At 34.0% G+C, this 27,246-nt stretch overlaps 4 protein-coding genes across 4 annotated transcripts; 1 reads left to right on the top strand and 3 right to left on the bottom strand.

Moving 5' to 3' along the window:
• Positions 1–235: 235 nt before the first annotated feature.
• Positions 236–11,124, bottom strand: LOC123691497 (tyrosine decarboxylase). Its single transcript, XM_045635916.1, has 10 exons — positions 10,719–11,124; positions 3,977–4,028; positions 3,348–3,418; positions 2,736–2,972; positions 1,762–2,301; positions 1,458–1,647; positions 1,310–1,374; positions 1,005–1,222; positions 747–827; positions 236–402 (listed from the first exon to the last, which is right to left on the bottom strand). Exons 1-10 carry the CDS (start codon positions 11,031–11,033, stop codon positions 291–293), a joined length of 1,881 nt encoding a protein of 626 aa, XP_045491872.1. The 5' UTR covers positions 11,034–11,124; the 3' UTR covers positions 236–290.
• An 8,511-nt stretch (positions 11,125–19,635) lies between these two features.
• LOC123691245 (integrin beta-PS-like) lies at positions 19,636–20,964 on the bottom strand. The gene is made up of 3 exons (XM_045635549.1): positions 20,656–20,964; positions 20,246–20,412; positions 19,636–19,917 (listed from the first exon to the last, which is right to left on the bottom strand). The coding sequence occupies exons 1-3, from the start codon at positions 20,888–20,890 to the stop codon at positions 19,768–19,770; spliced, it is 552 nt and encodes a 183-aa protein (XP_045491505.1). The 5' UTR covers positions 20,891–20,964; the 3' UTR covers positions 19,636–19,767.
• Positions 20,965–21,824: 860 nt separating this feature from the next.
• Positions 21,825–22,877, top strand: LOC123691244 (ribonuclease P protein subunit p25-like protein). Its single transcript, XM_045635548.1, has 4 exons — positions 21,825–22,025; positions 22,116–22,300; positions 22,461–22,577; positions 22,752–22,877. The coding sequence occupies exons 1-4, from the start codon at positions 21,930–21,932 to the stop codon at positions 22,855–22,857; spliced, it is 504 nt and encodes a 167-aa protein (XP_045491504.1). The 5' UTR covers positions 21,825–21,929; the 3' UTR covers positions 22,858–22,877.
• On the bottom strand, positions 22,871–25,273 carry LOC123691243 (MOB kinase activator-like 4). The gene is made up of 4 exons (XM_045635547.1): positions 25,026–25,273; positions 24,718–24,881; positions 24,375–24,584; positions 22,871–24,099 (listed from the first exon to the last, which is right to left on the bottom strand). Exons 1-4 carry the CDS (start codon positions 25,077–25,079, stop codon positions 23,853–23,855), a joined length of 675 nt encoding a protein of 224 aa, XP_045491503.1. The 5' UTR covers positions 25,080–25,273; the 3' UTR covers positions 22,871–23,852.
• Between the last annotated feature and the right edge of the window lie 1,973 nt (positions 25,274–27,246).

The following is a 27,246-nucleotide window of genomic DNA, read 5'->3' as shown; positions in this document are numbered from 1 at the left end:
TTGTACAATTTTTTTCACGGTTTTGGATTATTCTGATCTTTTTTAAATTTATCTGGTTCGGATATGGACAATATGCATTATTTTATTGTTGGGGTTTTGCTTTGTGTTTTTTTTTTTATACATATAAGTAAACAAAATGTGCATTTTTGTAATACCTACTTCGTGTAAGCAACTGGGAAAATAAATTTTATCAGAACTGGATTTCAGAAATAAAAATCAATTTTAATGCTGGGAAAGGATATTTTATTTGAGATAAATTGTTAATTATATATGAGTTAAGCATAGACGAGTTAATTGTTTGAAGGAGAAGGAGCCCTCCTCTCTGGAGACACACACGGAGAGGAGCCGCGCCGGCCTTGGTTGGGACTTTTCAAGCGAACCATCGTATCCAAATGACGAAATCTGAAAAAAAAATATATTTATTACCTACCCCACATCGTTACAATGACTTTTTTTATTTTTTATCGTTAAAGAGGGCGAACAGTGATGGACAGTGATGCCCGCCGCCCATAAGCTACGGGTTAGGGTCACCGCGAATGTGTTGCCGGCCTTTGAGATATAAATATGCCCTTTTCTTGAAGGTTTCCCCGTCAAATCCTAAGATAATAATCCTATTTCCTAAAATAATTTGGAAACACAGAAGATGGTAAATCGTTCCACAAGGTCGTTGTTCTTGGTAAAAAATGCCGAGAAAAACGCACTGTGGTATTTTACATAGGAAAGCAATATTTTATTTATTTAAGTACCTCAAAGGCAAGTCGTTAGCGTCATGATCCACGCTTTGGAAGAAGAATGCTAAAGGCCAACTTATCCAAGATGACTGCTTCCTAAAAGCCAAAAAAAAAATTTGTTTAATTCATATTTTCGTTAAAATCTTTAAATATGTAGGCGCACAAGAATTACCTAGCAAATATAACTTCAAAATAAGCTTATTTATAACATTCATTTATATATAAGTAGTTTTAATTTTGTTATGTCGAGCCTAAATGTGAAAATATATTTACGGAGTAGACGGTACTAGTTGCGCAGAGCCAGCGTCAGATGGCGTATCCGGTGTGGTCGGGGCCATTGGTGGTGGAGTACAAGGGCTGGTGGGGACCGGAGGTGGCGTCTTGTTGATCGCCGGGTTGTAGATCTTCGGGTCACTGACCATGCGGACGAAGAACGAGCGCTTGTGGGCCAGCGCAGCGCGATTGCGACGAGCACGCTCCTCATTGAGATCCTGCAAACATTATTCATAGATTATTTAATAAAAAGAGCAGTTTAATATAAAAAATAATGCTTTAAGATCATATTGTGAAAAACAAACCCTTTCTTTGTCAGGGCCTTCCAATAACTCAGTAGCGAAGTCGCTTATAATTTCCCAGGCTATTTCTGTAAGAATGAATTAAGATTCAGTGATTTCGAGGATTATGGATTCTTTTAAATAAATACCTATTTACCCAAGCATGAAATACCTATATCTTCCCGAGTTGCATGTTGGTACACAACGCAAAAACGTATGACGAAATGATCTCGAACAGATGCTGGTACCATGTGGATTTTTCCGGAGGCATTAATGTTGGTTAACAATTTCTTGTTAAGCTCATCTACTTGTTCAGAAGTTTCATCTGGACCACCTATTAGACGGAAGCATACTAATCCTAGCTGCAACGTTATTAATAATTAAATTTTAAAATATCAAATACTTACCTAAAGAAATGAAAACAGTTGAATTATGAACTTTAGTTGTCGTACAGATAATTTTTTAACTTAGGTTACCTTGACTTGATTGCAGACTTCAAATCTTTCATCTTTCTTAACAAGTTTTTCAAAATATTTAGCGAGTTCACAATGACGTCGCACGTATTTCTGGAGGCCTATAATACCATAGCTCCTTAACATGAACCATAGCTTCAGAGATCTGAATCGTCGACTCAGAGGTACTCCCCAATGCCGATAATCGATTGCAGTATGGTCGTAGCAATGTTGCAGGTATAAAGGGTCCACAACTAGGGCAGATGTTAGTAAGTAACGATTTGTCACCCAAAGTAGCGAACAATCAAAACTAGTCAACATGAATTTATTAGGGTTTGTATTAAATGAATCTGCGTATTCTACTCCAGCAAGGTGATATTTGTGCTCGGGGCAAAGAAAAGCACTGCCAGCATAAGCAGCATCAATATGTAGCCAGACACTAGGAAATTTTCGTACTACGGGTCCGATTTCCGGAAGATTATCGAAGGAACAGCATGATGTTGTTCCTAATGTAGTGCTGACGAAAAACGGAACTAAACCAGCTTCCTCATCTTCCTCCATAGCCTGAAATTGACGAATACTAGATTACTATAGCCTACATGTTACACATTCGAATTATAATTACTGATATAAATAGATTTAAATATTAAAATACCCCAATAAAATAATATATAATTCAGTACTGTGACGGAATGGTTTTATCCGTGGAACATTTCAGGAATTTGAGACAAAGTCATTAGGGGCGGGGAAGAGACGCCTTAGCGCCGGTACAACGCCTGGCACTTTTCAATTACCGCTCGATTATTTGACCCGCTATGCCATGACCTACTGCGGAAATTCATTAACTCATCTCCACCTATTAAACCGTTTCCATCAAATTAATGGACGGAGATAGGCATACAACAAAAAAAAAACAAGCTATAAGTAGGTGGATATTGTTTACAAAATTAAGAGACAATTTTTCCTGTAGGTACAAAAAAAAATAAAAATTTAAATACCTCTTTTAAAATTTCGCCCCTTAAGCATCCGTGTTCATCGGGTTGTAAAATTCGCAGTTTTACAAAGCAAATCATAGCTGCCTTTTCGACACATGAATGAGCCTCTTTAGAACAATACGCTATCAGCTTGGATAGCAAAAGCCCCTCGTCGACCGAAGGGAATTGGTGCTTCAGGCGTTTGATAGCCGCGGCTCGCGCGGCAAGCATTGACACAAGAACACTTTCGCTCGCTGAACCCTATAAAGGTTAATTGATAAGTGAATAGTAGAACGTTATGTATTTAAATCCTCTTTGAATAGCTTTATTTAAAAACAGTTTGTACATGTCAGTCAAATATTATTTTTTAAGAAAATGATAGGTAATATGTAAATAACATAGATTTACTTACTTAAGTAGGTACCTACTTACATTTTCAAAAAAAAAAACTCCCAGCTTATAGTACTTAGGTATAGCAAATACAATAAGCATATTAAAATTCTCCAGTTTCTTCATAAATCTTATATACATATACGCATTAGATATAGGAGTAATATGGAGTAACATGAGCTCCATTCAAATTGTGCGGAATGCCTTAAATTATTGTGCTTACGAATTAAAATGTAGTAAACCTACCTCAATCACACCACCACCCTTACTTCCTTCTTCTAATGCTAAAAATGCCGGAGGTAATCCAATCGCCTTTCCTTTAAAAATATTTTATATTATAATATGTATTATCTACCTAACTATAAATATGTAAATATTTTCATAACTAAAACGTTTTACTATAATAATTGTGTTGGAGTTAACTATAATAAAATGAGGGTACTTTTTTCGAAGATAAATATGCAGTCATATGGGAAACTGTAATCATTTCTTATTAGTAGAGCTATAATATTGCTTATACATATTAAAATAACGCCTGATAAATAAGTATATACCTTGTATCTACCCACTTAAAAGGTCGGTCTTGCCTTTGTTTTATCGTGTAACATTAGCTTTGTCTAACAATCTTCCATTTAGGCAATTATTTAAATCAACAACTTATTTTTATCTCAAGAGCCAAGTTTCCTTCGACTCATATCGTATTTAAAGCCACATTTTTGATATACTAAAATGATATTATCATAAATAATAATCAGTCGAGGGCCGAGGACCCATAATTATGGTATATAGAGTTATTTTTCACTTGGATTTACTTTCAATTAAAAATTTTTAAACTAAATATAAAGTCTTTTGGTCTTTTTTTGAATTTTACATACCCATCCAATCTAACATAATGATCTCCAACTCCGTGCATGCAGGACTCGCAGCCTAAAAATATATTTTAATTTTAAGAGGTTGAAAAGGAGATTCAAAAGCATTATGAACGCCAGTTCCGTTGTTGGGATGAGCAATGGCCAGTGGGATCAACAAAAATATAGTGTAAAGGTAGTTTTTATAAAACAATAAATCGACTTATAATATTTCATTTACCGCATAGATGCAAATAACTTTTTAGTTTGGCTTTAAAATAGGCAATAGACATCCCGATTACCTACTTTATCCTTTACTAGCTTTCCGCCCGCGGCTTCGCCCGCTTTGTCTAAATAAAACCTAATAAATTATATACTAAAACCTTCCTTGAGCACCACTCTATCTACAAAAAAAACTGCGTCAAAATCCGTTGCGTAGTTTTAAAGATTTAAGCATACATAGGGACATAGGGACAGAGAAAGCGACTTTGTTTTATACTATGTAGTGATAGAGCATCAGCGGAGGAACATCCTACTACAATATTATAGTTTACTGGCGTTTAGATATCTACCTACTTATATTCACAGTTGATACCATTAATTTAAGCGATGTCATATGACCAATTTGAAGTTCTTAGAGCCCTGGAAGAGCTGGTTATTCGTTTTTATTCAATTTTTGATACTACTTCTCAACCCATCAACGGATCCGCAGCTGCAGCAGCAGCAGCCGCTCACAAAGAAATGATTGACGAAATTTGCGCCGGGCTATAACGATTTCATATAGAGGAATCATGCGCTAATTAGGTATTATACTTTTCAAATTACGTGCCTAATTTTATCCTGTTACCTGTATTTTATATTATATTATAATGATGAGAAATGCAGGAAGTAATATACTTAGATAAGTATTGTTTATGAAATATAAGTACAATAAAAAATATAACTATTATAGATACCTATGTATCTTTAATCTTTATTCTTCATGAATTCGATTGTTTTAAAATAGAGAAAAAAAAAAGGGATGAAACGTATTGTTTGACCTAAATATACCACCGTCAGCGCAACAGAAACAGTGCATGTAAATAATTTACGTTAGTAGTTAATCACTTTGCAATCAATACTCAATAACGTTGCACCGATGTCCGATATGCCTTTTCTGGTTTTCTATTCACACAAATTAGAATTAAATTAGTATTAACTTTTGAATTCGTAAGCTTTATGTGACTTACATAGCTTACGAATTTAAAATTTAATACTTATTCAAAATGTAAGTAACTAAGTATTTCTTATGTTTTGTTGTGAATATTATAAAAGTAATTATTTCATAATCATCGGTGTGTTTAAACATCTTACGGAGGAATAAATAAAAGATACACGAACATTATAATCCATACTAATATTATAAATGCGAAAGTAACTCTGTCTGTCTGTTACTCAATCACGCCTAAACTACTGACCCAATTTCCATGAAATTTGGTATGGAGATATTTTGATACCCGAGAAAGGACATAGGCTACTTTTTATCCCGGGAAAATGACGCAATCCCGGAAATCCCACGGGAACGGGAACTATGCGGGTTTCTTTGACTGCGCGGGCGAAGCCGCGGGCGGAAACCTAGTGTTAAATAAAAGATACATGAACATTATGATAACTAGTTATGTAAAAATAAATAGATGGTTGTTCAAAATGAAATTTTTGTTTTTAATCTAACCAAAAAATGTGTTAGTAAAATAAATGTTTCATTGTGAAAATAAAAAGATCTCGTTTCGTTGAAAGTTTTTCTTTAAAAAAATCTCAGAAGATAAGATTTATTTTATTGTAAGAAATTAAAAAAAAAACAGCGCTACGAAGAAAAGTGCATAGAAAAAGGAATAAATAATTTCACAAACTTCCCGAAGATTTTTAAAAATAAATACCATTTTAAATATTTATAAAAAAAAAACAAAGTCGTCGGGGCTGCCATGCCAACATCATCATAATACTTATACCTCATTATCAAAATATATTGAAAAAATGAAATGAAATGAAATGAAATGAAATCATTGAAATGAAATGAAATCATTTATTAGGTACACCACATTGACACATAAAACATAAGTAACAAAATTAAAAAAAAAGAAGAAAGAACAGAACGCAAAACAGAGAAAATAATAATAAATTTGTGTGGCGACCTAAATGGTGAGGCCCTCAGCATATGTCATGCCGACATGGTCGGCATAACGCTGGTTTTCAGTGCCCCCCACAAGACAACAGGGCAGAAGCCCAAAGTGTCCCCTAACCGTGACTATTACTAATAATACCTATACAGGAAAAATAATAAATAGATACTAAATAGAAACAAAATCCTCTACAGAATTATACATATTATGAACATATAAAAACAAAAAAATTATAATAATAATAAATAAAAATAAAATACATATAAAAAAGCATAATAAATAAATAAATAAATGTATATTAGCCCTATATACAACGCAACTAGGCTTGTTTGACGAATTCGTTTATCAAGTGTGCTTTATATTTATATCTGAAAGCATTTTTTGACACTGACTCACGTATCGGCGGCGGAAGATTGTTCCAGCACTTCGTTGCGTTGTATACAAAACTACCTCTAAAAGCAGTTGTATGGAACTTTGGCATAACTAGCATGTACGTGGACCCTCTTGTGAAGTGCGAACCTTTTCTGTCTCTCATCCATCTCAGCTTACAGTAAAGGTATTTAGGCATCTGGGATGTTACCACTTCAAAAAGCATGACAGCGAAGTGAAGGCGTCTGCGTCGTTCCATGTTGAGCGTTTTTGCCTTGATCAGATACGGCGTAACGTGATCTCTCGAAGGTATGTCCCAACAGAAACGAGCGCAGGCGTTCTGAACGCGCTGTATTGCAGTCTTAGTTTTTTCAAGCAATCTTGTACCGTACATGGTGTCCGCGAAATTGAATTTCGAGAGTATAAGTGCCTCGCACAGCCTTGAACGTAAGGGTGCGGTAATGTAGGATTTTATACGATACAACAGCTTTAATCTATAGAAACAGTTTGAAATGGTGGTATGAATGTGTTTCTCGAACCTCAAATTTTCATCGAACACGATCCCAAGATTGCGAGCTTCCCTAACGCGTTCAATCAACTGCCCCTCTACACTGATAAGCGGATTATGTTTCGCCACTTTTTCAACCAAAATCGGTGTTCCCAATAACATAAATTTGGTCTTCGCAGGATTAATAACCAGAGAGTTTTTCTCCGACCATTTTGAAATACGCTGAAGGTCTGAATTTAATTCGGCAATAGCTTCAACAGTTCGAGATGGATGAAAAGATATATATAATTGTATATCATCTGCGTATGAATGGTACCGGCAATATCTTATTTCACGCGTAATATCCGTACTATACAGAATGAAAAGTAGGGGACCCAGGATGGAGCCTTGCGGAACTCCTCTGGTCACGCTACTTTGCCTGGAATATGCAATTGAACCATCTTCCTTGCGGATGACTACAGTTTGAGTACGTTTGTTGAGATAACTACTGAACCAGCTTATTGTTTCCTTACTAAACCCATAGTACGACATCTTGGATAGAAGAAGCGGAACATTGATGGTGTCAAAAGCTCTAGTGTAATCAAGGAATACAACAGCAGTACTCATGCCCGTGTCTTGCGCCTTCAGGATGTTATCTACAACTTCAGTTAGTGCAGAGGCAACACCACGTCCCTTCCTGAACCCCGACTGCAAATCGGATAATACTCCATTTTGCTCTAAGAACTGGGTTAACTGATTGTGTACTATCCTCTCTATCACTTTCGAGAGACACGGAAGTACACTGATCGGCCTCAGATCTTTTGAGGTCAATGGATTGTCATTCTTAGGTATAGGATGTACCAGTGCACTTTGCCAAAGTTCAGGAAACTGATGCGTACGGAAGGACGTGTTTATGATATGCGTGATAACTGGCAGGATTTTGGAGGAAGTAAGTTTTAACATATCTAAGGACATGTCATCGACTCCAACTGCTTGAGACTTCAAGGTTTGTAAGGCTTTAAGTACCGTGTTTTCATTTACAGATTTTAATGAGAAGGTGGCGTTACAGTACCGGTGAAATTCGTAATAAGTCAACGTCGATAGGTCAGATTTGTTGTTGCCAGGAACATTAAGAAAGTCACAGTTTAATTTATCGGGATCATTGAAATGCGATGGTAACTTATTATCCTGTTTAGCTTTAATTACGACTTGTTCCTTAATGTGCTTCCACAATTTAGTCAAAGTATGATTGCTTTTCTCTATGCAGAGCCTGGCTGACGATACTTTTTAGTTCTTTGTAATATGCCTTATGTTTACACTCTTTACTTCTTCTGGCAGTAACTTGCGCTTCGTCTCGAGTTTTCATCATCAATTTAATGGTATCAGTAATCCATGGATAAAGCTTGTGTTTTACATATTTCACTTTTCGAGGAGCATGATGATCAAAAATTATTTGGATGTATATTGTAAGAATCTTTACCATCTCGTCGACATTATTCATTTCCATAATTGTGTGCCACCTTACTTCTTCTAGGGTCGCTTCTATTGTACTTAATTTTAAAGATCGTCGGGAAGTTTGTAAAATAATTATTTATTCCTTTCGGTTTCTTATTTTCATGTAATATTTTCAAGTGAGCGAGACCTACCTCTACCTCCATATTACATTCCTACATCATATTGATATCTATAAGTTTGTTGCTCCTTGACATCTTTTAAGTTGGGCCGTAACCGTGCACAAATTGTAATGGACCACAGTGGCAAAAGAAGTGGTATAAATAGGAAAAAATATTGCCAAGGGCCAGGCCTATGTAGCTTTGAGTAGAGTTGCACAAATTGTAATGGACCACAGTGGCAAAAGGAGTGGTATAAATAGGAAAAAATATTGCCAAGGGCCAGGCCTATGTAGCTTTGAGTAGAGTTCAAAATTTCCAGGGTGTGGCTATCCTCTCGCTCCCGTATCCCCTCTTCTTTCACAGACTTTCAACCCTTCCCTTTCCATCCCTAGTAAATGGCAGAACCGATTTTGATGTACACTATATCTAATTGTACCTATATGTACACGTCATATCCTGTAGTTTGATGCTCCATTTGGTTTATTTATCCCCACTGTCACCCCTAAAAAGCCCTAAATGTAATAAACGGATGAACCGATTTCGATAAAATATGACTAATTGTAATTCACACGTTGCCCTTTCATATTTTGATATGCCGCTTGAGTATATTATTTGACCACATTATTCATTCCCACTTTTACCGCTGTAATCTAATAAATGGATAAACCGAATTGGATAAAAATATAACTAAGTGTACTTCACCCGTTATGCACTTTTATTTGATATGTCACTTGGGTATATTTGACAACATTCGTTTTTTTTCATTCCCACTTTTACCCATAAAAAGGTATAATAAATGGATGAACCGATTTTGATAAAATATGTCTAATTAAACTTTACACGTCATGCCCTTTTATTTGATATGTCACTTGAGTATATTTTTGACAAATTCATTTTTTTATTACCACTTTTATACCTATATCAAATAAATGGATGAACCGATTTGTTACTGATAGGTCGTTCACTTTCATTGAATATATCACTTAAGTACTTATATTTGACAACTTTCGTTTTTTTCATTCCCACATTTACCCCTATAATAATATTTTTTTGATTTTGATACACTTTATCTAAGAACCAGCGTCGGAAAATATGCTGCCTAACTAAAAAAACCGCATCTAATTCGGATTACCTGTTAGCGAGCTACGGTGGCACAAACAGACACACACACACAGACACACATAGCGGTCAAACACTTATCACTTATCTTTTTGCGTCGGGGGTTAAAATATAATACGACATAATTTAAAGGACATTTTATGTATAAAATTTACCTAGAAGTAAGAATAATTCTAATTTGACCAACCCCCCCCCCCCCCCCTCACCCTTGGGCACTTACGATAATATGATCACTTGGACATTTACAGGAATAATAATTGTAACAGATAACTTACGTTTTATCGTACAGTGTATAGAATGCCTTAGCAAATGTTCGCCGTGAATACTTAAATGGTCATAACTTTTTTATTTACGAACCGATTAACATGAAATAAACACTAAATGTTAAATGAAGATTACCACAATATATTAGTGAAAACCGCATCTTAATCGGATAAGCCGTTTCTGAGATTAGCGTGCACGAACATACAGACAAACAGACAAACCGACAAACAGACAAACAGACAAAAATTTTTTTAACTACAGTTTTGGGTTTGGGATCGATTTAATAATAGCACCTGCTAATTTTTTTTTATATATTTTGATTGTACAGACACGACTTTTCTAGAATTTTATTATATGTATTGATGATGACAATAAATATGAACCATACGTTTTTGTGTAAACTATAATAAATCCATACAGAGCTAGGTATTTAGCTTGTTCTGTATGGAATTTAAATAGGAAACATTTAAATTCCAACTCCAAATGTTATTATTCGCACGTAAGTAATTAGACTATTTAATTTTACTAACGACTACAATAGTTTGATGTTTCAATTGTCGATTGTCGTTAATTATTACAATACCAAATGGGTTAAAAAATCTCAATTTTGAGTTTGCTCGAACCGTTTATTTATATAATTTACTTTTTTCCTAAACGATGTATGCAAAGTTATGCTTTTAAAAAAATAACAAATTGTAGAGCGTCAGTTTCATCATAATCGAAAATTACATCTATCTATTAATTAGAGCACTACCTACCCACGAAAATCCAATGCATCCAATACCGGCTGAAAGCATGTCTCCGAGAATTGAAGGATATGCATTCCCTGATGGGAAATATGCATGAAATCGGGGATGTTGCCAATGGGTAACACCGGGCATGATCTTGTTCTCTACATCATTCATAACGTCGTCCCACGACTCGGGGTGGTAGGGCGCTTCGGCGGGCAAAGCGTCTCGAAGGTATCCAGGTTCCACTGAAGGGGTAACTCGTCGTGTTCGCAAGGTATTCATATACGTGCAGATGTAATCCACCATCTCTTTTCCCCTAACACGAAACTCCTCAGTATCCATGGTTGTTTTCACTACTTTAATGCTTTAACGGTTACTTTAAAACAGAGCGCTATATAATGCGGTCTTCATGAAACAAAGTAATGGTGTTACCGGCGCGGCCTCCACCGACTGACTTGAGGACCAGAGGCAGAACTAAGGGTGGTCTAAAGCAGCGTGACAGAGCGGGGTATAAGACGCGGGGGAGTCGAGTTAAACTGCGCACATGTACTGAGCAGAAGCGATTAGCGATTATTTGTATTCACAGATATTTGGCTATATTCTGCAAATCATCTAATGATTTTGATTTTGTGCAGTAGGTAAAGAATGGGAAATGAAATCCAAATATTCTTAAGACGTGTTTTAAAACACTATCAGATGCAAATATCTGTAACGAAAAATATTTTTAAATTTTACTTTATAAAGCAGTTCAGTATGAACTATGAACTCATTGTATGAACATAATATTTTCGCAATCTTTTATTCAAAAGTAAGACTCTCCATAATCATATGGAGAGTCTTGCGCGATAATTTCAAATTCAATTTATCAAAATAAATAATAATATCTTAATGGTGCCGAATCAAAACGACTTTTTTCGTGTTAGGTACCTATGGAGGGGGTCTCTGAAGTCATTTTTTAAGGTTTGATACAATATACAGAATTGAACTCTTCTAGGGCTTTTGATTATACCTACATATTTTAAGATTTATTCGGTTCTATCATTGACAGCGAAGTATAAAGTCATAAAACAATAGAATTAACTTTTTCAATTAATAATAAATTTATTAAAATGCAAAGACTGAAGTATATAATGAATATTCAGAATAGTACTTATGACTATAAAGGGTCTGGGTATCCTTTATTGCTCATTTAATGACTTCGTTTTTGAGGTTTCGTATTTGAATATGTACTTATATAAACTAAGACAATTTTCAAGAAATGAGGTAGGTACCTAGTGAAGTAGTGAAGTTATTTTAAAGGTTTTTTACGTCTGTGAGAGCGATCATGAAGTAAAGTTCTCCCTCTCCTTATTTAAACAATTATTTATTTATTTATTTCATTTATTTCAGATAAATTTAATATCCATAACTATATTTGTTAGTAAAATGGCCTTAAAAAACTATGTTAGTATTATAATTCTATTTAATATTAAAAACAATCTTATTTCCATTTACAATCTGCTTGAGACATGGATTTTGACCCAATGACTCAAGACATTGCTGTCCCATCTGTCCACGAAGACAGCTAGGATGCTGCTGGACGATTGCCGGACACGGTGCATCATGGATGCCGCTCTTTTTCGCATGATTGCGTGGAATCCGTCAGTGCGCGCCTCCGCATTATTATAGCTAGCTAGCTAGCTGCTCCGCGCGGTTTCACCCCCGTCGCTCCACTCCTGTTAGTCGTAGCGTGATGATATATAGCCTATAACCTTCCTCGATAAATGGGCTATCTAACGCTGAAAGAATTTTTAAAATCGGACCAGTAGTACCCGAGATTAGCGCGTTCAAACAAACAAACAAACAAACTCTTCAGCTTTATAATATTAGTATAGATTATTTTGCTTTCTGCTTCTATATACAAAAATAGTTATCAAGGTGGAAGGCCAAAGGAGTAGGAGTATGAGGAATAGTATCGCTACATTGAAAAAATATTTATAGGTATTATAGTTTTCTTGATTTTACTCAATTTGTGTCCTATATTTTATTTTGTTTCATTTTACCTGAGAATTTCCGGGATAAACAATATTAATAATCTACAAATTAATAAAATCTTAAATTATTTAAGAATTTTATAAAATTGATTAAACTGTGGGATTCGAACCCGCCTTGCCATAGAATGCGTATACCACTTACCACTGACATGGCAGCCGCCCACTATCCTACCTCAACAACTGTACTTACCTATTCTTAAAAAAATTCAATGATGTATTTATAAATTGAATTTATTGTAGAGATTATAAATAACAGCTGTCTTCGAATAAAAACTATACAGTAAAGGCTTCTCGATTTTCGAAACTACTACCTTGAGAGAAAAGAAAGTTTCTAAATATCAATATGATTATTCATCGTACTTTATCGGTCGTTACTGAAAACCAGTGTTGCAGAAACTTCCTCTGTAACAAATGCTGATGTGGGGACTATTTTGGCATCGTTGCATGTTCTTGCTACTTACTTATATATTTCTTGTTCAGAGCAATGATGTTTTATAGTGTGTAAACTTATTTTACTTTATGGACAATGATCGAAATCGTCCTAAAATTACATTTCAAAGCCAATTATATTAAACGAACATAATATTATGTATTATATATAAGTATTATATCACCACAATAAGACCTTGTGGAAAACTTTGTAAATGTATGTGTTTGTTTTTAGGAAGTGGTTCTGGTTCTGGTTCTCTATAATTCTGTATATTATTAATAAGTATATATTTTATTCATGACTATTCAATCATTATAATATGTGATTAAAACATGTGAACTTTACTATGTATATGAAAAAAAAATTGTTGACCGAGACTGTAGAGGGCGCGACATTGCCGGGTCCAACTATAGGTATCAAATATAGAGACACCTGAGGACTTTTGCAGGTAGGGTGTCACTGGAATTCAAATAATTTGAATCAAGGAAAACACCGGAATTTAAGAGGGTTTAGCCTGCAGGAAGTAATAGGCACCTTTTATAAAGAAAATAATGAAACAGTTTACCAACAGATAGAAAACAATGAAGATAATTAAAAACAAATGTTGAAGACTGGTTCAACAATTTCGAGTTTCGAACAAGACGAGTTCTTACTCGAATGACGAATATAATATGTAATATGTATATTTCGAGCGTATGTCGGTATGTATGCACACTTAGGTACCTACCTAACATATTTTATTATGTACTTATTACTTAAAAAATTTTACCTCAGATTTCAGGATGGTTATAGTTGTATACGTAGTATATTATTATTAGTCTGTGGTTATAGTTACTGAAATTGAAATGCCATTTTACCGGTTAGCCAAAGTTAAAAATTCATTTATGGGCCAAGGTATACTTTTTTATGCCTCCTCCACACTACTCGCGAAGTTCCTCGGCGAAGTACTCGGCCGAAGTTGACTGAAGTCCGCGGTGCTACACTACACACTCGAACGTTCAGAACGAACTTCAGGTAACTTCGTGCCCTTTGACTCGGGCGCAAAAACCGACAACAAACGGAAGTCGGCCGAGGCGAGGTAAAGTTGGACGAAGTAAGTCGAAGTGCCTCTCTACATTATTCTATTCGTCTAACCTCGTTCAACTTCGCGAGTAGTGTGGAGGAGGCATTACAACAGAATTCCTCATAGTATTAAAGAGTTTAGTAGTATGTACTAAATTTAAAAATTATGTAAAAAACGTATTAGTTCAGAGAGCCTATTACAGCATTAAGGAATATATTATGGAAGATAAAAACCCATGGAGGGTTGTCGCGTAAAAACCACAGGACAGTTCTTTGGCATATTATGATAATATATACGTACAGTTACTTACATATTTTGTAAAATTAAATTGTAATACTGAAATGATTTAAAAGAGCAACTATGGAGTTTCTTGCCGATTCTTCTCCATAGATACCTGCTTTCCGAATCGGTGGTAAATGTTAAAATATGTATTGACGTTTCAAAAGTGCTTCTCGAAGAAGTCTAATTGAATAAATAAATGTTTGAGTTTGAGTTTGAGTTTACTAATTCCTTATGTATGAGTAACTAAGTATAAATATACTTTCCGAGAAATATCAAAATAGGTTATTTTATTTGTTATGATTTGTAGGTAAGTGGTTAGATGAAGAATTTTACAAATTTGGTTTTATAAATTCTAAATTCTTGAAAAAGTTTCATACAGAAGTTAAGTACGAAATTGTCCAAAATGTGTTGTATTTATTTTATTAACTTTAATGATGAACATATCAGGACAGATTTTATTGGCAGTTGGCAGTTGGCACCAAGGAATTCCTTCCAGGCAGCCTGTGGTAATGATTTTAATATAATGGTAAGAAATAAGGATACCTAGGTATCTATACTTTAACGTAGAGAATTACCTACTAAGTACTGAAGATATAGCACGTGGGTACTATACTGTAATAAAATAATAAAGAAAACAATAAAATTTGAATAAATCTGGTTTATTCCCATGTTCTACGTTTTTTTATTCAAATTAATTGAGTTTGCCAGTAATCAATGAGAGTTTTGAATGAAAGTTTATCTACTAAATTGGATATTTACATATCTATTTTAAAAGTCAATGGCAGAATTTATATTATACGTGTATAGATTAAATCGTCGAACGCCGAAGGGAGGCGCGGGTGTCATCTGAACGCCGGGTAGTCGCCTCTCTGGAACGCGCATTCTTCCCTGCCTCTGAATACCAATGGCATATTATTATGTGAGATCTCCACTTCTATTGTGCAATATACATCTACCGACCGACTTCATTGACATCTTATTTGCTTGGAAGTCGAGTCACGTTTCCAGACGAATTATTCGATAATTCGTTTCAAACACATGATTTTATTACGACGCGTAAGATGCTCAATGATATATTTAAAAGGGAAATTTAATTTGGGTCACAGAGGAAAATAATAGGAAAACAAGATTGGATTAATTCTTATAGAAAGTACTTAGGTAGGTACTAATGCCTGCGTCACAGTAGATATTATCGTAAAACAAGAATGTCTATTGTATCCTTAAACTATAGAGATTGTAGCTATAAATACAACCAAATTATAATTAGGTAGGTAGATATTTAGTAACCTGCGAAAAATTTAGATAGAACATAGTTTCTCAATTACGCTAAAAACTCGGATTTTGATAAAACTTGGTGTCTACGATAGTCGATAAACGTAAAAAATTACCTACCTACTAAGTTGAGGATTACTACTGGATTACCCAACCAACAAATCGTTGCTCTATAGAAGGGATAAGAACGTTTCAGAGGTGCTAATTGGTAGTCCTATAAGGGTGATAAGAACGTTGTATAAACCCCAAAGTGGCGCATTTTTAAAGCCATTTGATGGTATTGTGTTGCTGTAGCAGCAACTCAGATGCCATTTGGACCTATAGAAGAGTACACTTATAGAATCGCGATGCTGATATAGAGCGAAGTAGTGATATAAAAGGAACCGCGATGCTGTTACAGCGCGAAGTTGTGTTTTAAGAGTAACCGCAAATCTTTTGTAGCACGAAGTTGCAATGTACGAGCCACCGCGACGCTACAATTATAGTACAAAATGGTAAATCGTGTACCAATTGATAATACGAGTAAATGACTATAGGAACCATCATCGTGGTGTCGAGTATTAATTTTTGTTACGCTGTTAATTATGTTAGATACATAAACTGACTTGCGAATGAAATTTTACTGATAGATTATATGCATAATTACGCTGTTTTTTTAATGCCCCCCTCGAATTATTGAGTTTTAAGTAATTAAAAACTAATTTTACACCAAATTGCTGTATAGGATGCCAAATAGCCACTCCGTGGCTATTATACAACCGCAAACGAACGTAGTTTTGACAACTGTCATGCCATATACTGGATTAAATTAGTAGGGTTCCCTGATGTAAATAGAAAACCCATAACATTTTTTTTTTGTATTTTCTAGTGTAAATTCCGATTTTTAGATTCCGATCCCGAAGTGTCAAGCAAAACACTAGAGTCTGAATGGTCTGCTTCTGAATTATCACAAACCACATGATGGCTGTTAAGTTTGTTTTGTTCATAGGATATAGGTAACAGATTGTATGGAATCATTATCCGTATTCATAATTCGTAAGCCTCACCTTGAATTTGTCTGGTGTCAATCCTTACTTACTTGTCTTACATACCTATGTTCTAAATCCATGATTATTAAAATATAGAACCCTTCAATTATTTACGATACGGTGCTGACAATATGGCAGGTTTTTGTTGTTTTAAAGTGAAAGAAACTCTCTTATAGGCCGTATATCTGTCGTAAGTGTCGCATTTTACTACATTAATACGCCGTTTTTGTTACATAACAGAGTTATTAACTCTTTTATACAGTAAATCAGTCTTATAACTCTGACCACTCAGCTATTTCACCACTGCGTTATAATGTGCAGAAAAACACTAATATAATTCAATTAGGTTACAAAGAAGTGATATAAAACTCGGATATATCACCTAATTGCTCTATTATGGAGTTTCAGCTACCATGAAGATTCACAGTGCTATAATAGCAATAAGGAAAACAATTACAACACTAAATTGTCCTATTGTAGATTTTTTTACGCCTCTATAGGCATGGGACTATAAAGGTTACCCTAGAATCGTTTATTGCACTAATTTGCTGTAAAAAAGAGACCACCAGCGCTGTTATGTGATAATATCGCCCTGTTATTGCTGTATCAAAATCTGGATAAGAGCTGCTCTATAAACGCCGTATAAAATAGTGATATAAACGTTTACATCACCTTGTTATGGGACAAATCTGCTGTGTATGATTATAGAGCAAAATCATCTCATTAAACGCTATTATACAACAAGCTTGTCACCGCGACACTGTTATACGTCATTTAAAAAGCTTTTTAGTTCTGTAAGTTATTGTTATAGGACATCTTTGCTGGTTGGGTAAGGACAGGGTCTTAAGATTGTTTGTGCCAAATTTCATCAAAATCGGTCCAGTAGTTTATGCGTGAAAATAATACATCCTACCTACCTACATACAAACTTTTCCTCTTTGTAATATTAGTATAGATTGGTATAGATAGTATAGATAAGAAACTCATGACTAAAATCCTACCCTAGGAAGTGCAGGTCAAAGGACGTTTTACGTGGTTTTACCCTTTAGCACACCTTTAGTAGGATTATAAAGGCAATTTCTTGTGCAACTACCTACTAATATATACTAATTCACAATATTCCACCTTTTAGCTTTCTACGTTGACACAAATAAAATCACATTGAAGTAGAATAATATATCAAACTAGCGGTCCGCCCCGGCTTCGCCCGTGGTTCATGTTTATGTTTTATTTCCATAAGAACCATCTTCGTACTTCAGGGTACCTATATTATAAAAAAAAGAATTATCGAAATTGGTCCACCCGTTCACGCGTGATGCCGTGACCAAGGAAAATGGGTTTCATTTTTATATATTATATAGATAGGAATTATAAAAAATGTAATAGAAGGGTAACTAACTACTTACTTTTTCATTCATTCATTCTCTTCATTTCTCTTAATAAATAAGTATTAGAAGAATAGAGAATACCTACATAGAAAGAAATAGAATATGAAAAGACTAATACTACCTACCTATGCATAATGTGATGATGTGAATTGATGCTGTAAGATGATTAATGATGAATAGATCATTTCAAAAAATAATTTTTATAGGAAAATAAGAATCGTTTGGAAATCCAAAATTATACTCAATGGCAAAGACTAGACTCAAATAATGTTTCTGAAATTTTCTGCAACTAAACACACGCCCCTTGCGCGGTATATTGCTAAAGCAATTTTCTCGTAGGTAATCAAATTGCGTTTACGTTCGACTTTCTTAGGAACAGAAAAGTCGCACAAGGGACCTTATTGTAGGTAGTTAGGTAACAACAATAATTATGCAATAAATATACTTCAGAAACTTGTACATAGGTAATAATATAACTTGGTGAAAGTTTAACAACGATAATTAGGTACACATTAACTAGATTGATGATTGAATTTTTATTTAGAGGTAACTTAGGTACATAAATTCACGAGACTCTTGCATCTCGTACCGTATCGATTTAGCTTCAGCTTCAGCAGTAAAGTAAGCATAGGCGAACATCCGTATTGTGATAAGTTCAATGTAATTAAGTTTGATGATCCCAATTACAAAATGCAATTAAACTTTTCGGATTGAAAATTTTGAAACTTCAAAGGATTCGAAGATGTTCGATGTTCAGAATCGATGAAAAATTGAAAAACGCGACCGTCTCTGACAGTATAATAAAACGATGTTTATTACTGGAAAAGAAAATAGGCTTGTTGAAATCTAATTTCGCGTAACCATAACGGGCACCACTCGAGAGCGATGAGCCATCCGCGACAGACGCTCGACTCATATCAATTCCATAATTGAGATGCTGCTTCTTCGGTTAAACGCACACCGATAGCTCGCCGCCTCACCCTTTGTTAGTTAAATGTCATGAGGGTTAATTAAGCAGAAAGAAGGTATTCGTAATCATTTGGGAACTAAAGAAACGGAACTTTCGATACGAACGTGATATGAGGTACCTACATAAATTTAAATATTATATGCCTAAGTAATAAGTATACATATAATATTATTCTGACAAGGAGGCCGTGGGTATCTAAGCAAGATTTCCCTTGGATAAAAAAGCGTAAGGATATTTTACTGTTTAGCTCCAGAGTTGCACCTCCTAAATGGCTCGGACTAATAGCGTGGTCGTGGTTCAACGGGTCAGTTAAACAGATTATAGATTGGAAAGCATTCGCCCCATTTGCCTTGCTTTGCATTAGTCAAGTGCTAGTTAAACAACTAAACATCATTCAAAGGTTACTGAAGGCTAATGTGAGTAATAAAAATATAAATCAACAAGATAAAGGTGAATAATAAAAAAAAACACCAACAAGCTCATTTATATTGCTTATTTCGATACACGTATACTAATTATTATTTTCTGTAATATTATGCAATATATTACTATACAATACTAAAACCTATAGGTATTTATACATTTACCTATGCATTGTTATCTAAACATATTATTTTTCGGCTGGTACATCTATTTCTGGAACATCATCAGCGTTATCTTCTTCATATAAATGTAAATCGTTAATAGAATATGGTCCTTCGTTACATTTTGCACCATCACAAGAAAAATTATCAAATTCACAATGTTCCCCGATTATAACCTGAAAACAAGTATCTGATAATAAAATAAAGATAAAATCGAATACAAAGGATTTTTCTCAAATCGTTTAGTTAGTTAGTACCTATACTGAAGACAAATTATTTACAATTCAACGTTCGAGAAGAAATAAGAATTTACTTGAACAAGCTTCTTTTCTAATATAGATTAAAAAAAAATACGAATACAATACAAATACCCGATACTCTTTTTAGAGTTTAGACACATTGTATAATATGGGGAGTAGAGCAATCATGGTGTACAAAGCGAAGAGCAATCTTGAACGTCTTTTTGTTGATATTAGTATGTACGTATGTATTTAATATTCATACCTTGCTGGGGTTTTCAGGATCCGGGTTGGGATCGCAAAAACATCTCCCGCAGACACAGCTCCCTCTACCGTAACACTCGGGTCCGTCCGTGACGCCCGGTGGACGGCAGTTATTTTCCCTCGTTTCAAGTATACCACACGCACATTCTGCGTTTTCCAGTAAACTCACTAAAAATTATTGCAAAACATTAAATCGTATAATTTCCTTTATTTGTTTGTGTTTGAGGATTATATAAATACTAGCTAAACGTATGCACAGCGAATCTTATGTAAAATTATTTCCCGCTTAAAATATCTAACCTTAAAATCCGAATTTGTAAACAAGTTTATGTATTTAAAATCATCTGCTCCAAAACAAATTGAACATTATAATATTTTACTACGTATCACTCTAAAGTATTTTTAACTTACTTTCATGATTTGCTGATCGTAAGGAATCATTGCAAGAATGCTCAACTGTGGAAAACTCCGGAAAGCATTTATTTTGAGAAGGGCACCAAGAACAATGGTCTAGTTGAAGACAATCAACACAAGATTTCTTGATGCCACAAATCCAGTTTTTATCCAAAGTAACAATTTTAAAATAAGCGCTACTTATTATAATGGAAAATATTATAAGCGTAAAGCTTGTGTTATTATTATGCATTTTGATTTATATTCAGAGGTTTTAGTATAACACTAGTTCCGCTTTAAGATTCAACGATAACTATAATTATTTAGTCGACGATATGTAAAGTATCGTATGAACATTTGATAACCTTTATGATTCAGTTACATTACGCAAATAATATTTACGTCCTTGGCCCAAGAATAGTTTTATCTTTGCCTATGACTATGTGATTGTTATTGTGTTCAAACTACCAAAACTAGGTATATAGCCATATAGGAGATCATTGCTAACTTATAACTAATGTATTTTATAAAAGCTGGTACTTAAGTAATTTTATATTAAAAAAACATACCTAGTTCACAGGTTAACTATGTTGTTTGCCTTAACAGTTGGGTATACGGTCATGAAATACCTACAGCCGTGATATACGGGCGGACAGTCGAACAGTCAAACAGTCAACAAAGTTCCAATAACAATGGTAGGGATTTAGGGAACCCTAAGAAAGAATTATTTGAATCCTAAGATTATTGCAATTTAAAATAAGTCAGGTTACAGGTATGTACGTCTTTTACCTTCTTAGTTCGTATCTCATTTTATAAACCTGTACATTTGTACAAGTACGTACGTACACGCAATTGTCGGTTAAAATAGGTAGAAATTAACCAGTTCAACTCTGATCAACTAGTTTAATTAATTTTTTACTACTGGCTTTGTATTTTAGCTGACACCAATAACGTATACGCATTTGGCATTATATTATGATGCCATATATTATAAAACATTTAAAGTACAATATTATAATAAAATATATACATATTATTTAATAGTCAGTATCATACCAAATTACAATAAGTTTGATACCTACTAAAAAATGTTTATTGCGCTTAGCGTACAACGGAAAAACAATTTGACAATAATAATTGACAATTGACATGACAGTAGACAAATGACAATGACAGTGTGACACTGTCATTGTGACAGCCAACTGTGTTCATGATTGATTTTTCAACAATATTTAATTTAAAATTAGATTATTTTTTAGTGAAATTGTTTACTATTCTAATGGTTTTTTAATATGGAAAATTATTTCAAAGGGAAAAATGTTGAGGAAGAGATGGAAAGAAGTAAAATCCCAATAAATGGTTTACCTGAAAACTTCCTTTGGATGCAGGTATTGGTTACTAAACCAGAGTTTAAACATAGTTTAAAATCGTTTTATATCCTCCGGTTATACTAGACAAGAGATGTTTTTGTATTATAGGTAAAAGGAGGAAGTAAAATGGTGAATTTATTGTCACATGCTTCGGGTATTCTAGAGGATAAAGCCGCAACAGCTGTCGTATGGAGTGGGGCTGGAGTAGCAATACCTAAAGCAATCTCATGTGCGGAAATATTAAAAAGGCAATTCGCTATCCAACACCAAATAACGAAACTGACATCTAAAAGGTAATTTCTTAACTGCATGAACATTAATGTTAGAGATATTAAAAAACATATCAATTTATTGTCACATTTCATTTTCATCATACTTTGATCAATGAAATTGGAATGCATGCAAGAAAATAGTTCATATCATCATTTAAAAAAAAATTCAATTTAATTTTAGTGTGGAGGAGTACTGGGAGCCGAAGCTTGATGGACTAGAAACAATAGTAGTGAAGAGACAAATACCAGTGATACATATTTTGTTATCAGTTGAACAACCACTAGAAACTCCACTTGGGTAAAGCTTTTCTTTTCTTTTTCATAATAATTTTAATTGCTTTTGTTTTTCTTCAGTTCCTTACAAAACATTTTTATATTGTTATGTTTAAATGAATATAAACATTATTATTTATGTAAACCTGTTTTATTTTTGAGTTCTATGAAGTTTTTCTAATTAATTTTCTCTTTCCAGATACCAAACATTACATGGGAAGAAGTTTTGGGAACAAGAACAATTCTCTAAACAAAACCAGCCACATAAGACAAAAAAACCATTTAAACATAAGAATGTTAAATAAAAATAATATAATGTTCTTTTTAAATGTGTTTTATTGACTTACAGTAAATTTTATATTATAATTTATATCAATAAATATGAGAGCTCATAAAAAGATTTTTATTCAAGTACATTTTTATGCTTCTACCATTTCTATATTATTATGAATACATACATCATGTAGTTATTAATAGATGATTATATTTTTGAACAAACACTTTTCCATTTAAAGATATTTTTTAAATAAAATAATATCCTTGATGTTTTTCATGAACTTTTTAATCTGTTAGAGCTAGCGCGCAAGAGCAACTTTTGTCTCCGCAACTATTTTGTCTCTCCCATCAACTCTATGGGAAGTTGCGTTGCTATTACATGATCAATATTAATTTTGTTACTGTTTTATCATGTTTTGTGCTTACAGCTTCTGATTACATATATAATATTTAAATTTTCTGCTTGATGTTGTAATACATAAAATGTACATACATTAACAATATTTTAAAAACTGAACTTATAATCTATCTAACATAATATGAAAGCATTCTACTATAAATGGTTTAGTATTACTTAAAACCAATATAATGTGATTGTTCATATTGCAAGACACTACAGATTTAACTCTTCACAAGCCAGCTGTCACATATACACATACAAGGAAAACATATTTCATACCTTAATTTTACATTAATTCTAATCAAATAACAGTCACCATCATTAGAATCGTCAAAGTGTAATAAATAGAACTGGTATTTTTGACGTGACAACGTCTTATAATTCGATAGAGCTGGCTGCACGCACGAAAAAACATGACTCATGTGGCGTTACCTCGCTCTGAGGCGTTCCATGTAAGGCTTGAAGTGCAAGCGAGAGCGCGGAACGAGCGACAAAGAAGCACAATCGTTGTCACGTTCAACTATCGTCAGTAAACCGACTTTATAGACAACCAATTTTTATGCTAAAAGTAAATGATAGTGTTTCTATAAGAAACTTTTCAAACATCATCAAAAATACTTGATTTTAAGCTTCAGATTCACCAACAGGCTGATTTATTGGGGTCTCATCATCAAGCTTTGGAAGAATTAAAATTTCTTTTGATATTATAGAGTACTTAGTAACAAAGTATGTAAATCGTTTACAGAGGTGTGTTTCTTTCTCAAAAGCATCAAATATTGCACGGTGGTGGAAATAAGCATGAGAGAATATTCTGTACACTCTTCTACATACAGATCCCAATTTGCCAACAGATGAATCTCTGATACTTACTCTGAAAACAAACAAATAGATAACAGTTGTGACATTTACATTTTACACAAAGGTTGCATTATTATATTACAAACTTGTATTCTGTAAGCATTATATAAAATTCTGTGAGCACAACTCAAATTTAATTTAATAATACTGTTATGTGTTAACATAACTAATGTTGTAGAATAATACAATTATATAATTTAACTTAATTTGTGAATATTAAAATCTCTGAACTATATATATCAATGTACTTCTAACTTTTTACTCTGTAGTTTTAATATTTAATCTTACCTGCTTGGAAAATACTTGTTGCTATTTAGTAGACAAGCAGCACCATCTAGTGTGTGCCTTGTGTAATCAATGGCCGGACATTCTTTTGGTGTTTTATGTGCAGCACAAAGGAATATCCACTGTTCTGTTGCAGTCATTTGAGTGCATGTTTCTGGTTTACACTCACTTTGCAGTCTTACTGTCAAACCATTCAGCTCCATACAGAACTGTCTGGAATAATGATATGTTCACATTATTTTAGAATACATTTAACAATATGTAGTGCAAGAAAGTTCCAATTACACACAGAAAATATATCATCACATAATACTTTTTACTGAAAATAAAAACCACTATTGGATACCTCAAATGCTCATATTTCCAAACACCTTCTTCTTGAGCTTCTGGCATTTTTAAAATAGCCTCTAAATTTGAGGGATCGCGGCGAATTGTTTGTTGAATTAATTGTTGAACAGCGAGAGTATTGTCCATTTCTTCAAACGGTTGATCAGGCCATCGGCAGAAATCCTATAGAAACATTAATAATTTCATTATTACTGACATCCAGATGATTTAATCATAACTAGGTCAACAATACTATGCATATTCTATCTTTTGTTTCAAACGATTTTATTCATAGTTTCTTAATATTGAAGGTGTTTTTAAAATTACCTTCGCCTTAGATCCCGGACGATTGCGTCTCAGTATTTGTACTCCATCCGCCATTTCTACAAATTAATTTTAAGGTAATACTTTGCAACTGTGACTTCACGAATAAATAACTGCAAAATGCTGTAAATGCAATGTATACGAATGCAAATCCCTTTGCAAAAATCGAATTAAAAAGTTGAAGAATAAATCTTTCCCAATCCCAAGCCTTTAGGTAGGTATGTCAATTGTCAACAGTCAAACAGATATGAGAAAAACCCATTGGAAAAACCTCAGAGAAAAACAATCAGCACAAATGTCAATTCCAGAAGTCTCAAGTCAGCATTCAGTACATACCACAGAGTAATTATTTATCGCGGTTATAAAAGTAGCCCATTCACAACAAGACATTTGAAAAATTTTCCCAACGCAGACTTACTGCGGATAAATTAAAATTGAACACGATAGATTTTGCATATCTGTTCATAATTATATACATAGTGCCCAACTGTATGCTTAGATCAATATGTAACGATTTAAGACTGTATGCGAAGAAACCCATAAAAGCCAAAGACCACATCTGTCGCTCTCTAAGTCTAAGGGCGTATTCAGAAAGAAAGCTGGAAACTTATAAGCGCTTATCGGCGCTTGTCAGCACTGGTAACCCGCTCAGGAAAATATATGAACACGCGCCGATACGCGCTGAACGGCGTCGACAAGCTACAACCCGCGCTGGTCGCTGCCATATAAAATTTGTCTTGATCTGCTTCCTTTGTGCAGAACGAACCAGCGCTGACAAGCGCTGCTAAGCGCTTATAAGTTTCCAGCTTTCTTTCTGAATACGGCCTAATTAAGGGCACAGAATACATAATAGTAGCTAAACGCTACAGAACGGACACTCTCCGCCTCCCGCCAAAATTAAACACTTACCTCACCCCGCACGATCAGCCTGAAAATGGTCCGCATTTGTCTGCAAGGACGATACGCAACGAAGATTGACAACATTAATCAAATTGACTTATAGTCTAAGAGCAATTAACCTATAGAGTACTTGTATCGAGCGTATACAATTTACATATATTTGTTTCTCTCTATCTAAAGAAAACGTCGTATGAAAGAATGAGACAGCTATAGACAACAAGCTACGTTTCAACATAGTCATGGCACCATTTTTACTATAGGTACGTATTTAGATAGATAGAAGGTGATAGTGATGGGATGTGCTTCAATCGATAAAATCGTGAATGTATTTTGCATTTACGGTTTCGTGAAATAATAAATAATAAAAAAAACAAAACTTATAATTAATTTCAGTTGAATACATTATTTGTTTAATCCTACGTATATAATAAATGCGAAATTATGTGAGAAGGGATGTTACTCTTTCACTGCGGAACCGATTACAATGAAATTTTGTACATACACACATAGGTTAGGTTTTATCCCGGAAATCCCACGTGAACGGGAACTGTGCAGGATTTTCTTTAAAAACGCGGGCGGAAAGTTAGTACATTATAAAAGAAATTTTAAAACTTGAAATGTAATTTAAAATAAAGAAGGAAATGATGATAAAGTTAAAGGAGTGAGGAGAAAGGCACAGTCAGCATGAAGGAATCATGCAGCATTTTAACAAGTTAATAAAAGGACAGTCCTAATGAAAACATTTTCCTAACATCCTACTAATAAATCGAAAGTTTGTGAGGATGGATGTTTGTTACTCTTTCACGCGAATACTACTAAACCGATTACAATGAAATTTGGAAAAATTACTTTTGATCCCGTAAATCCAACAGGAATGGGAACTATGCGGGTTTTTCTTTGAAAACGCATGTATATTAAGTATGTATTTCAATAGTAGTTTCTCATCTATGAGAACTGTCATTTAATCAACCGTTTAATTTTCACATAGTTACACATTTAAAGTAGGTAACTTATGTGTAAAAAATTTCAAAATAAAAATTCACTCTCTTTAATCAAATGTATTTATTATCTACAGGAACAAAAAAAAAACGTAAGCGTAAGATTGCACAATTCTTCTAGAGTATCCATCTTGATAACACGTAGGCTCGAAATGCAGTGAACACAATATTGCAAATTGTGGCGGCGTCCAATCAACTCATGTCTCACGTTTTATACCCATTTTTATTTAGCTCTGGAAATCTAAAACAAAATGAATTTATTAATAATCTGAAAGAGAAATTAATAAACAACAAACGAAAACTAAAACACATAGGGCAAATAAAAC

This window comes from Colias croceus, chromosome 4 (genome assembly GCF_905220415.1).
Source record: "Colias croceus chromosome 4, ilColCroc2.1".
Lineage (NCBI taxonomy): Eukaryota > Metazoa > Arthropoda > Insecta > Lepidoptera > Pieridae > Colias > Colias croceus.
This window is presented reverse-complemented; position numbering and strand designations above follow the sequence as displayed.

Bases quoted from the DNA above. Each gene is read 5' to 3' on its own strand.
- LOC123691497 (XM_045635916.1), bottom strand. From the start codon at position 11,033: ATGGATACTGAGGAGTTTCGTGTTAGGGGAAAAGAGATGGTGGATTAC. The intron at 1,648-1,761 runs GTAACCTAAGTT...ATAACGTTGCAG, and splicing joins AAGTCTGCAATCAAGTCAAG to CTAGGATTAGTATGCTTCCG. The intron at 403-746 runs GTACTTAAATAA...TTTTTTTTTCAG, and splicing joins GCTAACGACTTGCCTTTGAG to ATTTCGTCATTTGGATACGA.
- LOC123691245 (XM_045635549.1), bottom strand. From the start codon at position 20,890: ATGCATAATAATAACACAAGCTTTACGCTTATAATATTTTCCATTATA. The intron at 20,413-20,655 runs GTAAGTTAAAAA...AATAATTTTTAG, and splicing joins ACGATCAGCAAATCATGAAA to TGAGTTTACTGGAAAACGCA. The intron at 19,918-20,245 runs GTATGAATATTA...ACTTGTTTTCAG, and splicing joins ATCCTGAAAACCCCAGCAAG to GTTATAATCGGGGAACATTG.
- LOC123691244 (XM_045635548.1), top strand. From the start codon at position 21,930: ATGGAAAATTATTTCAAAGGGAAAAATGTTGAGGAAGAGATGGAAAGA. The intron at 22,301-22,460 runs GTAATTTCTTAA...ATTTAATTTTAG, and splicing joins ACGAAACTGACATCTAAAAG to TGTGGAGGAGTACTGGGAGC. The intron at 22,578-22,751 runs GTAAAGCTTTTC...TTCTCTTTCCAG, and splicing joins CCACTAGAAACTCCACTTGG to ATACCAAACATTACATGGGA.
- LOC123691243 (XM_045635547.1), bottom strand. From the start codon at position 25,079: ATGGCGGATGGAGTACAAATACTGAGACGCAATCGTCCGGGATCTAAG. The intron at 24,882-25,025 runs GTAATTTTAAAA...ATGTTTCTATAG, and splicing joins GTCCGGGATCTAAGGCGAAG to GATTTCTGCCGATGGCCTGA. The intron at 24,585-24,717 runs GTATCCAATAGT...TCATTATTCCAG, and splicing joins TGGAAATATGAGCATTTGAG to ACAGTTCTGTATGGAGCTGA.